Genomic DNA, 13,397 nt, shown 5'->3' with positions numbered 1-13,397 from the left:
ACTCTAACCTTCAGCACTCCTCCCAGGCTTGGTTGCTCTTGCTTACAGGTGAATATGTATAGAGAGAAGGTACATCAGAGAGCCAGGCTTCCAATGACGAACATAACAGTGCCAAGACTAAAAAAAAAAAATGTTTAAAAATAGTATTCGACAGGATAAAATACTTAATCATAAGTTGTAATACAGGATTTAATTTTTTTTTTTGTCTGAATTTACTAACGAAGACTTTCTGGTTTTGTTTGGAAAACCACAATGAAATTTCACTCTGTTGTGTAAGAAGGCATGTGTATCAGTACTGATACAAGATGGTTGCTTAAATTCAAAGCCTGATAAGCAGATAACATCTGATGTGAGGATGTTGCCTCACGTAGAGACAGATACTGTGTCAGTCCTGTTAAAATATACTTAGAGTAAATTATCAAAATGTGATATTAACATCATTTTGGTTCTGTTGGGTTTTTGTTAAATGGGCAATATTTGGATCCAAATTGAACAAGTAAATCTCCTATTGCCTACTTCTAGTGTCCAGTTTCCATTGGTTACCAATATCTTTTCAGGGCAAGGTATGACAGAACCTTTAACAGCAGGCCAGTGAAGGGAATGTGCTTCTCATGTTAGTGTTTAATAAGTGGGAGATGAGCTTAATCTTGAGAATAACTTTTGCCTTGCAGATGTAAATATCTGCCTAGCCTTGCATGTTATTGACCAAAAGGCTAAAGAATATGAGATCAGAATAAGCACCTACTTGTACTTTGCATTTTTTTCTTAAAATTAAGTCTGTCTTAGGAAACTCCTGAGCAGTAGATTGCTAGAGATCTGTAGATCAAGTAGTTCTAATGGGGTTTTTATGAATGTGCTTGAATCTGGGGGAGGGATGGGGGGAGTGTAGAGTGAGGATGTCCATATTTAGTGAAGACAGGCTTTCTTTAATTTCCAAAGTTCTATTTTTAACTATAACAAGAAATGTTCTTGAATGGTTTCTCTTTTAATTTTGCTGAGTTCTCAGCTTTAAAGAAGAGTAAACTTCAGTGGGGAGCTTCCTTATTTAATTATGTGGAGAAATAACTTGATTTCATGGAGTATCTTCAGATGCTGATAAGAGAGCTGGGAAGTTCCTGACATGCTTTTTACTCTGGGTATTTAATTTTTTTTGAAAAGCCATTTTGACTATCTTGATCTCACTTCATAAACTTTCTTCCTCTTTTCTTGTTTCCTGCTGAGTTGCTTCTCTTCCAAGTGCTTTTCAGAAGCTAAATAGTTGAGTTGTAGGCAATAATGTTCTTTTTTAAGAAAAAAAAAAAAAAGGATAGCTTAAATTCCTGTTAGAGTTGAATTGCATTGCAATACTGCACTGTTGCATTTATTAGCCACCCCAAATTGCAAAGTGGTAGAAAACATCCAAAAAGCTTCTGCAACTGGAAAGGTTTAATATTTTGTTACTAGTACAGAAAGTCTATAAACAGCAAAGCCTGCGTTTGCATTTTATTATAAAATGATAGTTTATTTAGAAAAATAAAATTTATTTGGGGAACAAAATAACAGCACTGGAACATTTTTGTGGTTCTTCAAGAGGACTTTTAAATGGAACAAAAAGAATTGAATTTGGCCAAGAGTTCATTAGCTGTTCAGATCTGTCTGCATTAGATGACATTAGTACCTGTTAGTATGTAAATGTAACACTTATAATTGTATACCGTGGTTGGAGAGAGTCATATCCTAGCTGTATGGATCTTCTCAAGGTAGCTCTTGTGGGAAAAGCTGGAAAAGGGCCAAAATACACAGGTAGAACAGTGGCTGGGTGGAGTGCTCTGTTTCATGCAACTGTGGCTGTTTGACTGCAGCTGTTCGGCGCGTTGACACAAACAATTTCAGTACCCCTTGTCTGCTCCACTTGTTTTTGAAAACAGGTATGTTTCTGTGGCAGGCAAGTGTTTTCCGAAACACTATTCTATAATGCAAAGGTAAAAGTAGGATCTTCTATGGACCGATGTAATGTGGTACACATTTGTTGTCTGGTTGCTCTGGTGGTGTCTGTGGTAGCATTGCATGTGTCTGCTGTAGAACATGCTAACCAACGATGACCATACGCTACCCAAGGATGTCCAGAGTACTAATCCTATTCTTATTCCTGACTCAAGGGATGAATGCTATTCCACTACACTTGCTGCATGCAAATTGAGGCATCTGTTCTGGGGGGAGAGGGGTGCAGAGCCTTAATTGAAGAGATCTGAGCAGGTAATGACCCAAGAGAATGATATTCCAACATGATGGTTTGTATCATCTTTGGTTTCCATGGGCTCTGCCATTGCTTCAGCCATCCTGGACTCCAGGCCATTTTCTCCTATTCTGGTGCCTTCAAACAGTGTCATAGTGTCAAACACTGTAAGACTGAAAAGATTGCTGTGTGTTAGTATAATCTTGAAACTTTTGTTGGTTTTGACTGTTTTCCTTCATAATTTAACATTAAGCTAATAACTTTGTCTGTTTTCCTACTAGAATTCATACTATTCTTCAAAAACAAGTGATACTTTTCCTCATAGACGCATTAGAGGACATCTTGAAAATACAGGACCCATCAGAAGACACTTCAAGGTACAGATCAGCTTTTATCAGATGCATTTGTTAAATAAAATTAAGGTTTTGATCCTGCTGAGTTAAGTAAAAAGACAGATTTGAAAGTATTAAATGACATGGAAATAATGGCATCATTGCCTAATTGTTTCCATTGAACTAATTGGAAGTAAGAAGGTCAACAGAGATGAGTTTTCCAGGATTGTATCCATACAGTTGAAAGCCAAGTTCACTTCCCATTCTCAACTTTGGAGTTCAGAAAGTGAAGAACAACTAGAAAGTTCAAAACCAAGCTGAGCAGCTTTCTGTCCTTCTCTGAATATGTATGGGAGCCTGAAACGTTTCCTGAAATTCAGATATTCTGAAAGCAGTACAATTCGTGTATTAATGCTATTATTTTATTTGCTTTTTCGTATAGGGATTTCTGGGGAACTAATGTCTTTTGTGAACCCTGCATGTTGGTATCTTCATTTTGGGGGGAAAAAAAAAAGTAAAAGTTTATTTTCAGGGTCTCAAGATGATAAAGGGGCGAACAGGTGTATTGCGTCCTGTGATAATGCAGTTTCTTCCTAAAACCATTTAATTGTAAAATGTGTTATGGGATCAGAAAACAAGCACTTTCTCCTGCTGATAGTGGCATTGCTATGCATGGATTGAATTAGACGCATTTATATCAGAAAAACACAACTTATACTCATTTTCTACTCTACAAGTACCCCTACTAATTATTTAACAGGAGTAAAATACCACACAGACTAAGTAGTGATCTGATTTTGTAGATAGGGGAATTGAAATAAGGCTTTGGGTAAGTTGAGTAGCTGGTGTTTTGGATGAAACTTTGAACGGTGAGGAGGTTCCTCCCTTTTTCCTCCCTCAGACTAAACATAAGCAAATAGTTATGAAAAAGTTTTTGGGGTGCTCCTGTTTAGGTATGCTTTGCCAGTCAATCTGCCAAATAGTGAAGCTAACAGTCTCAGAAAGGGCTAACTCCATTCTGGTAATGTTCGGGGGGAGGGACTTTTCCAATCTGAAACCAGTAAGTTTAAAATGTCAGCCTGACATATCTCTATTTTAACATGTAAGGACATCACAGTCTCTTAATTGGTATCCCCTCTGTATTGCCAGTTTGTAGGGGGCGGATGGATCATTAGCACTGGCTGCTGTATCATTATATCAACTACCTACACTGCCTTATAATATAAAGAAAATAAACGGCTGCCTTAATTTACTTCAGCCAAGAATCCTGCAGGAGATTATGCAGACAGGAAAGTGCCTGCTTAAACTGTCAGTGCCTGTGTATACGAAACCTGAACACTGCTGTATCCAGTGATCTGTCCCATGGTGTTTTAAACTTGTAGGGAAAACAGCGTTTTCACTGGTATTGCGGTTTCCATATGTGTACATTACCTTTGTCACTGCCATGGAAACAGCACTGCTGATTTGACATTAGTTTCATCGAGTTCTCACATTGAGTTTCCTCCCGCATAACATCATGGGAGGGGAAAACCCTTTCTGTTGCTAAAACCTGCTCGAGGAAGGCAATTTGATTCCTCTATACTCAAGAGCCTTCCACTGATTATTAAAAACAAATAAATATGCTCCTTCCAGATACATAAAACGGAGGAGTTCTAGCTGAATAAGCAAAAGCAGGGGTTTATTTAGATTATTTTTGCAAGACCATATGTTTTTCAAGAGTTTAACATAGTACAAAAATATTTTTAGAGCAGCAGTTTCATAAAAGATCTGGACAAATCTTATAAAACTTAAAAGGTCTTTTTTGTAGTAACACTTTGAAATGAATCTCTAAGCCACATTTAAGTGGTATGTGCGTGGTTATCTTTTTGAACTAAACTTTTGTTCTGTTTTGCATGGTTTGGTGTATTAATGGCTGTGGAGAGCAAGCACATGGTACCATGTAGCTGCCTGCTCACTCTCCTCTTGCTCCCACCTCCAAAAGGACCAGGGAAGAGAGTAGGGGGAGCAGAAGCAAGAAACTCATGGGATGAGATGAAGAGAGTTAAGGAAAGGAAAGAGGATGAATAAAGAAATGATGCAAGGACAGCTGCTCACCACCTCCCACAAACTGACTGCCCAGCCAGTGCCCAAGCAAGAGCTCCCTTCCCTTAGTTTTTAGCCAAAACGCTGGTGTGGTGGCAGTGCTGTTGTAGTCACAAATCCAAAATACAGCACCATGTAGACTGCTATGAAGAACATTGACTCCACCCCAGCAGTACATTGGTGTATGTTTGCTCTTACAGAGCTGGAAGCCATCAGTTCTTAGGCACTGGGATTAGCGTTATTTGTAAAATAGTCTTAATGTAAAAATAGATGTCACTCTAGCATATTTTTAGACTGTAAGTGAACTGTTTTCTCACACACCTTAGACTACCTCATATTCCTCTGACCTGTGTGTGACTGCAGTACCTACATACCAAATGTATGGCCTGTTAATTTCCTCTGCAGCTGATTCTGCTGTGTTAATAATACCTTGATTTCTCTTCCTCCCTGCTTATGCAGATACTGGAGTTGAAACTAAAGTGCGTGTATAATCTCACTTTCAATATCTTGTACATTTCCTCCCTTTCCCATTCAGTCTGCTCCTTTGCTTGTTGCTGCACAAATGCAGAGACAGACCACTAAGGCCTCCACCTACGTCAGAGCAGAGAACCACAGCAGTTGTGGGAGCAATGAGAACTTCTAATGTTAACTGCGTTCACTGGCTTAATATAGCATTAAAAATGCCCTTCGGCTCTCCCTGTGGTAGGCTTATATCTACTTAAGGAGTTGACTTGCACCTAATTGTGTTGTGCTGAGACTCAGGTACCTTTTGAGCAGAGGAGCTAGTTAGCATTTAGTGGCCTTTTGCAAGTATGTCCTCTGCCCACAAACACTCTTAAGAGTAACCCTGGGGAACTGATGGGGACAGCTTCTCAGTTAGCTCCTATGTAGTAGGTGGGTGAAATGATTTTTGAAATAACAGGAACTGTGCATAAAGGAGCCTCTGTTCTGTAAAGTCCCTTCTTAGCTGTACATCTTCCACACAGTGGAAAGCAGTGGAAAAACTGGTACCAAACTTACCACAGCCTAAGAGTACAGTGAAGTGATCCTTACTCTGTTAAAAGGACACAGATTTCACCAGAGTAATCATGTCGTGCTCAGAAAGGGCTCTCTTTTTCTCTTCTATATGTCAAAGCTGTTTGTAAAACGTGACAAGTATTGTATATTGCCAGAATGTTTCCTCTTTTCTGTATCTAAAAGGCCATTGTTTGGTTGTCTTTAATTTATTTTTTTTTTTAATTTCAAGAATGAGTGCATATGGGAAATTTTTCTGTCAGTACTGTATTTGAAAACTGACCTGTGTTACTGGAAAACTAAGTGAAATGATGATGAACGGGGGGTTTCTTGTGCTAAAGTTTTTCACAGTGTGTTTTGTTGGAGGTCTGAGTGCCTAAGGACAGAAACACTTTTATAACTGTAACTATCAGTGTTGGTCTTGCAATATTGTTCTTTCTGTGTATGTGTAATGCCACTCACCTGCAAGCTTTTTGTTACCTCTGGTCTTCATTCCTATTCCCATGCTAGGTTGATGTACAGTATTTCAGTCTGGAAGTGATAACAGCACGGAGTAATTTATGTTCAGACCATAAGATAACGTAGAACTGTATGAAAAATAGCCCTACTGACTTCTGTTTAGCATAACTGTTTTTGGCTCAACAGGTTTGCCTGCTGCAGTCTAACATCAGTGAATTTAGTAGCAAGTGATGTTAGTAAATAGATTGTACAATGCTTTAATGCTTTTCATTTTCAATGAGGAAGATGGTTTCAGATGTTTTAAACAGTAAATACAATGTGGCAGCTCTGTGATCCACATAGTAGCTAGTAATCTGAAGAACAGAAAATTGAAAATAGAGGCTCAGCACTTGCAAATGTGGATTCTTGCTCAGAACTGTAGGTTTTACATGTCTATATAACTGTAAATATAAACTATTGAGTTTCGGTGCCCTCATTTTGTGCATTTTCTTTCTCCCTATCCTTACAGAGCAACTTTGCAGATGGTCGCTTGCAATCCCATTATAAATCAGGCTTAGTACAGAAGGGTTTATATATTCAAGCTAAGTACCAGCGGTTACGTTCTGTTGGTGTAAGGGGATTTACCACTAATAAATTCAGAGATGGATTTTTGAGGAAAGAAAAGGTGAGTTGGCTTAATTTATTTTTCACTAGGTCCTTTTAGAAAATGTGAATATTCAATTGATCTGCTCCAGTTTTTAAATCCCCGTGGAATAACTTGGAGGGGATTTCTTGGAGTGTTGGCTCTTCGCACTTTCACAGGCAAACTTGATTTTGCACTTATTTTCTTCATGATTATGCCATAGGAACTTGCTGAAATCTGTTTTGGATAGTTGCATATCAGAGGTGGGCTCCGAGATTCTGTAGTTACTTCTGTTCTAGTATTTTCTCCTTGATCTGTTACTGATAAGAGAAAGTGGCCCTCTGTAGAAACATTACATCCTCTCAGGCTACAGTTTTAAATTAACTTGAAGGATATTAATACACTTTCTGATTAGGTCTGTATTTCATCTCTTGTTCTGTTGCCTTAAGAGTTCATCATGTGCTTTGAATTACACACTTGGAGTACTGTTCTGAATAAAGCATCCTGCAGTACGTGCTGTCTGTGTAAAATCGTTTAAGCTCAAGCTGAAGCAATTAGGCACATCTGTCCTACACCTTCTGGTTTGGGGTGTGCATGGGATGGTGATAGTGTTAAGATGCAGAAGTTTCGAACAGTATGAAATGTTACAGCTTGTGGGAGGACAAGCAGTTGATCAGTTCTAATAAAGGATTTGTTTTAAGTATGATCAAAGTTGTGTGGGGTTTCTCAGACTTCAGAGAATTGGATTAGGTGACCTATGCAGCCCCCTACCTGTTAAACAGGTTGCTTCTTGCTTAAGTATACAAGTGAATTGCTTTTAAATTTGTATGGACTCCAAGAAGCTTGATCTCTGAAGGGTGAACAGAATTGGAATTAGTGGAAAATAGATGGAGAAGGGCTTTTTTCCAAAAATAACAAACCAGGAAAATGGGCATCAAGTGCCATAATGTAATTCTGTTGTAGTGAGCTTTTCCCCCATTAATTTCCAATGCTGTTCCTTTAATTGGATATTAAGGTTCTTGTCTGGAACTTACTAAAACAATCTTAACAAAATCTGGCTCCTGGAGATCATGATTTGAATTAGAGAAGCATAATAAGATCTGAATATTGATTTTTGACCAATGAAGAAATTGAGTATTGTTGAGTTGAGGTAAAATCTTGAAGAATAAGGACAGCCATTATCTTAATAACATAGTGATTGCTTGTTAAGTTAACTGTTTAAAACCCAAATATTCCTTAGATTCTAGCATTTCCTTTATTTTGTGTAGTATAATAACTATGTCCTTAAGATTTGTTAAACTGGTCAGAACACCTTCATGGTTTACTTCATCATTCTGAAGTAATTGTGTAGTCACTTGCAGTCTTTACAGTTCTGCTGTTCCAATCTGTAATTGAAAGAATTCGTTACATACAATAATACAGTACCTGCAGGAAGGTTGGGAGCTTGCTTTTTTTTTTTTTTCATTGTTACTACTTGATGGTAATGATTGTTTTACTTTTCTCTGTAGGGAAATTTAAATATTGGGACAGAAACCTGAACTGAGCCCTGATCCTGAAGTTGAAACACCTAACACAGCAAAGGGAACACCTGTTCATTTTTTGCAACTTTGTCAAGACCTACAATAGGATAAAGGAACTAACCCTGTAACTTTCTTGATTAAAAATAACTTTATTTTTCAGTAGTGGAATGCTGCGGAACTTTTTTTACAGTTTTAATAATTGCTTTTAAATTACAGTATTTGAATGAAACATTGTACCTTTAGTTCCTTTTGCATACTGGCCTCAAGTAAAGAAGTCATTGAAGGGAGTCTTTATTTATTGAATACCTTTTCTTCTAAGCATGATGTTACAGATGGAACTTGAGTTGTTATACCCAGAAGTTTATATGTTGGAAGTTTATTGCTTATGTAATAAAAGAAAAAGGAGAAAAAAGTGCCTGAATTGTTTGGTAATAGCACATTAGCTCAGGATTTTCCAAGTAATGACCTTTTAGGTTGTGCAGTAGATCTTACACCTCTGTTCAGTTGTTTCCGTAAAAGTGTTTTGTATTACTTCATTTTAATTTAATAATATTATTGGGTTTCTGATGTGTATATACACTTGTGAATTGTTAGGATGTTGAGACAGTTTTCAGTATTTGATTAAAATGAACGAGCAGGCAGGTATGTAATGTGTTGTAGCAGTAGCTTATAACTGCACTGAAAGCATGCTTGGGTTTGTTAGAGGATTAGTTGGTCTGTGTTCAGAGTTATTCTGTCCCATTATATTTTTCTGTGTGTGACATTCCTAACCAAGCCACATGTTTTCTAATCTTTTTTTTTTTTTGGTCATAAATGATTTGGTGGTTTTGTGGATTCTGAAATTGGGGCCTGAAATATTTAGTTGCAAGAAGAAGAAAAAAGGGCAAAAAATGTAAGTTTTTATAAGCATGTATTCTAACAACGCTGTTTGTAATTGAAACTGCTTTAAATGCAGATAGTTTGTAACTTTGTTCAAAATCCCAGTAATTCTCTGGGTCACCATACTTCAGAGAAGAGCATATTGTTACACTGTACACAGAACTCAAATAGCTTGCCATGTTTTTCTAAGCAGCTATAAACAATATTGTGCTTATTTCCTGTTTATAGCTTTTGCCTTAATATATAGTGTATAGTAGGGTTTTGTCTGTGTGTTACAGATTTAAGACTTCTTATTCCAGGTAAATTAAAGATGCATAACAAGTAGTTTTCAAAGGAAAAAAATGTTCTTATTTGTTTTAAGAAACGTTTTTTTTCACAATCTGAGTGTTAGCCGTAGAGAATGCAGGCTAATCTCTGTTGTGGGTAACCGATCAGAGCTCTGGTAGTGGGTAGAGGTAAGTGCAGAGATATGAAATTTGGTTTTGGTGGAAAGTCAGGATGTGATTTTTTTTTTTTTGCATGCTTTTCTCATGTTTGTTTTTTTTTTTTCCTAAAATACCATCAGTAGAGGGACTGTCTATTGGAACTGTAAGTATGGCTCAGAACTGCTAAAATAGTGTCACTTAATCTTCAATTCATGGGGTGTACTGCTTAGTGTTCAGAGGAAATAAGTAGGCAGGAAGCGTGCCAGATTCATTGATTTTTACGGTGATTCAACAATAACACCAGATGGCTTAAGTTTCTAAAACCCAAGTTTTCAACTGAAGTAATTACTAAATGATTCAACTAGTTTTTCAGTAACTTTTTCCCATACATACACAAAATGGGAAGCTAAAGGAAGGAGATTCCCTGGTCAAATGCAGCTAACATTCTGCAGTTAAGAAATTATGCTGTTGGTGATGAATCTGGCAAAATTTCGCTGTGTAGAATTACTGGGAGGTGGAAATAAGGAATTGAAACAAGAGATTGAGTCAACACAAAGTGAACGTGGAGTAGCCATGGTTAGGCAATCCGTTGTCAGAGGAGCATTGCGTGTGCCCCTGCAGGTTGGGGCAGGTTCTTCCTAAAGCTGACAGGCTCTATTACATTGCTCCTGAATGTGCTAAAGCATTGTAAAACACAGGTGAAACCGTACATGGTATAGGACAAACTACTGATTGTCTCACTCAACAGGATGTTACTGTTTCTGTAAGCTTCCTGCAGTGTTCTTATTAAAGCTTGGAAGAGAACTCGCTGTTGAGGAAATGGGAAAAGATACGTGAAGAAACTTCTGACATGCCAGTTTTGCTAACGTTGTGTGGAAGTAACTGAAGTAGCCTGACTTCAGCCAGTTAATGCTGCTCTTCCATTTTTATCTTCTATTGAAAAGCAGCTTTGGAAATGTGAATGGCTCCTGATTTTGTGCTTTATTTTACTCGTGCACAATTAGCTTCACTACGGTTTTGTTACCTTAACAGTTCAGCTTAATTATTTCTGTAAATGTGAGCAACGTATTGCAAACATGGTATTTTTAGCAAGTTTACTGACACCCTCCCCTTCCCCAGCCCATCACTGGTCCCAAGATAAATGCCATATGATGAAATGTAGCCCCCGTTGCAGTTGCTTTAGCTTTTTTCTGAGGAGATTCCATCTGCCCCAATTACATTCTTTACCGATAACATTGCTTTACTAATTCAGGATTTTGTCATGACAAAACTTCCTATTTCACATGAATTTCGTACAGAAAATTAGTTCTGTGCCTGAGTTAAGTGGTAGAGACAGCCAAATTATCTAGTCTATCTAGTGTGTGACTTTACTCTGCTTTGTATCTTCTTTTAATTGCAGGCTTACGTCTGTATACTCATACACAAATCAGCCCATTTATTTTTTCTGCACAGAATATTTTAAGGATATAGAGTGTTTAGTTGAGAATAATATATTGAAGTTACTGATGGCTCATGAAGACACGAGATGAGAAAAATAGTATTAAGCAGAAGAAAGGTCAGTTTACTTGAATAACTTTGTGCCTTTCTATATTGTGACTGCATTGTATAAAATGCCCTCTGTACGAAGACTTAAGTAATACTCTTAATTGTTGCATTGTTTCTAACGGGAGTGTGGACTTGGGTACAATTGTTTAATACAATTGCTTGCTTTAAGGATGTGGGTAATCCTCAGCTCCAAAGGAAAACAGTGTTCCTTGTATTAGTAAAGCCTGTCACTGCGTTTGCATTGGAAGGGCAAGTTAAGAATGGGATTGTCTAAGAGCTAGTTAGCTTTTGTTTTATACTTCTGTAAATGTGAATTGCCTTTCTGTTAATCAACTTGAAATGACTGCTAAATGCTCGTTGTTTGTATGTGAACAACGCAGTTGTTCACATGTGAAACTTTTTTATTGATATCCAAAATGCAATCGTTTAATAGAGTCTTCCTTAAGTGTCTGAAGTAATAAGTTGTGATGTTAGCACTTACATTGCTGATCAGTTTAATCTCTAAATTGATTAATTGACTGGGTTAGAAGCCTCATCTTATGATTCGCAGCTTTTAATGTAATGATCAAGTTCACAGGGTTAACAGTTCTGGGGCTAGCAAGAAGCAACACTTTTGCAAGGTATATACGAGTCTGCCTTAACTCTAATAGTGACTTAAATGTTTCAAGTCACCTTACCTGAAGAATTTAGATGGTCTCGAGACCTCAGTGTGACCATCTCTGCTCAGGTAACTAATAGCAGGGGGTGGGAGTAAATCCAGCTGATAGCCAGTTGTCTGGCTATCTGAACCTGCTGCCTTCTCTCCCACAGCCTCGGTACGAAATGCTGAATTTTCTTTGTATGAACTTGCTTCAAAAAAAAACAAAACAAGATTACGCTTCTGGGCATTACAAAAGGCTGGGTTTTCAAAAGTGCTTTTTGTGCTTTAGAAAGTCATTTTTCTGTCATGTCTTAGAAATTGATAGAGTTGCTTGGAGAAGATGATTAATGATTATAGCAAAGATTAAGCTATGGAGACTTGATTTCTCAGTAGTCACTTCAGAAGACTGTAAACAGAGGGAGATTTTCAGCTTCCTTGCTCTCTGAAGAAATCTCTTCCCGTACACTGTAGAAACATGCCTCTTGCCTTTCTTTAAGCATCTGAACAGCCATCTGCAAAGTTCACTACAGGAGAGCTCTCTGAAGGAAGGACTTCAGGCTTGCATCCTGATGAATCTGCCAGAACTGGATGTTTCCGCACATATCTGGCCCTTGACAGACTTCATTCCCCTGCTGCAGGATTTGAAGATCGGAGGCTCTCCATACAAAGGGGAAATGCAATAGAAAGCCATTTCGAGATCTTTGAAAGCCTACTTGTAACACTTGGCTCCCTTGACATCAAGGACAGCAATGAACACTTAGATGTGTTCTGTTTTAAGCTTGGTGAGCATACATTTTCAGTGTTAGGTTTGAGAAAACCATTGTCCATAAACCCCTTCCTTGCCCCCTTCCCTGCCCCAGTAGTTTTTTGTTGGTGGAGGGTTTTTTGAGTAGGCATTTAGACGTGGTTTAATAGTTTTTATGCTGCCTACCACTTTAACGTGGTTTTCTTCTGTTCACTGCTCTGAATTTTGTCTAAATCTCATGTTGTCTTTTTAATATTTCATTTTCTGTAAATAATGCAGTAGATGGCTTTTATTTTATGACTGGCTCCTCTTATGTCTTTATTGTTGAAGGAAGAGACAGGGTGGAAACAGTTGTTTTTAGTACACTCTTCATGGAATAAAAAAAGTCTCATTGTTTTGTTTTAAGAATAGCAGGACTGTTTTTAACAATTGAATGAGGATGTGGGCTAATGTCCATTTCTAAGAAATATATTAATATTCACCTTATTTATTCTGTAGTTTTCTTTTCCACAAGGATTCTCTGAGTGTATGTGCACATGAATGTACACACGCATATACACAACGTGATTAGAAACCTTTAATGTAATTATTTCTAAATGTGGATGAAAAGTAACATTTTTAAACTACTGAAGATGGAGTTAAATGCAAAAGCATTTCAAGTCTGTAGTCCTCGGAGTCCACAATGGTGCTTTTGACAATGTTATCCCATACCTAAAAGTCTCATGTTAATAAGTATATATTAAGATGTAGGTATGTTTATATGTATGTTTAACATAGTTTCTATAAAATCATTGTAAATTTTGTTTCTACAGACAATAAATGTTGTAACAAGATTTTTACTTATAAATACATTCAATGATTTGATTCAGTAGTTGTTTAGTACTTGGCATCATTTTCAGTGTTTTACTTGATGTGTGTA

The 13,397-nt window shown here is 37.4% G+C and overlaps 1 protein-coding gene across 1 annotated transcript in view; it reads left to right on the top strand.

Moving 5' to 3' along the window:
• Nucleotides 1–13,160, top strand: part of BCLAF3 (BCLAF1 and THRAP3 family member 3) — a 34,261-nt gene extending 21,101 nt beyond the window's left edge. Inside the window, exons 10-12 of the mRNA XM_084295073.1 lie at nt 2,497–2,592; nt 6,611–6,766; nt 8,233–13,160. Coding sequence (XP_084151199.1) covers nt 2,497–2,592; nt 6,611–6,766; nt 8,233–8,262 — 282 coding nt within the window. The 3' untranslated portion in view covers nt 8,263–13,160. The remainder of the gene's footprint in view (nt 1–2,496; nt 2,593–6,610; nt 6,767–8,232) is intronic.
• The last annotated feature ends 237 nt before the right edge of the window (nt 13,161–13,397 follow it).

Source organism: Netta rufina, assembly GCF_964035555.1.
Source record: "Netta rufina genome assembly, chromosome: 1".
NCBI classification, from domain to species: Eukaryota; Metazoa; Chordata; class Aves; order Anseriformes; family Anatidae; genus Netta; species Netta rufina.
Note: the sequence above shows the minus strand (reverse complement) of the source record. Positions and strands in the feature narration are given on the sequence as shown.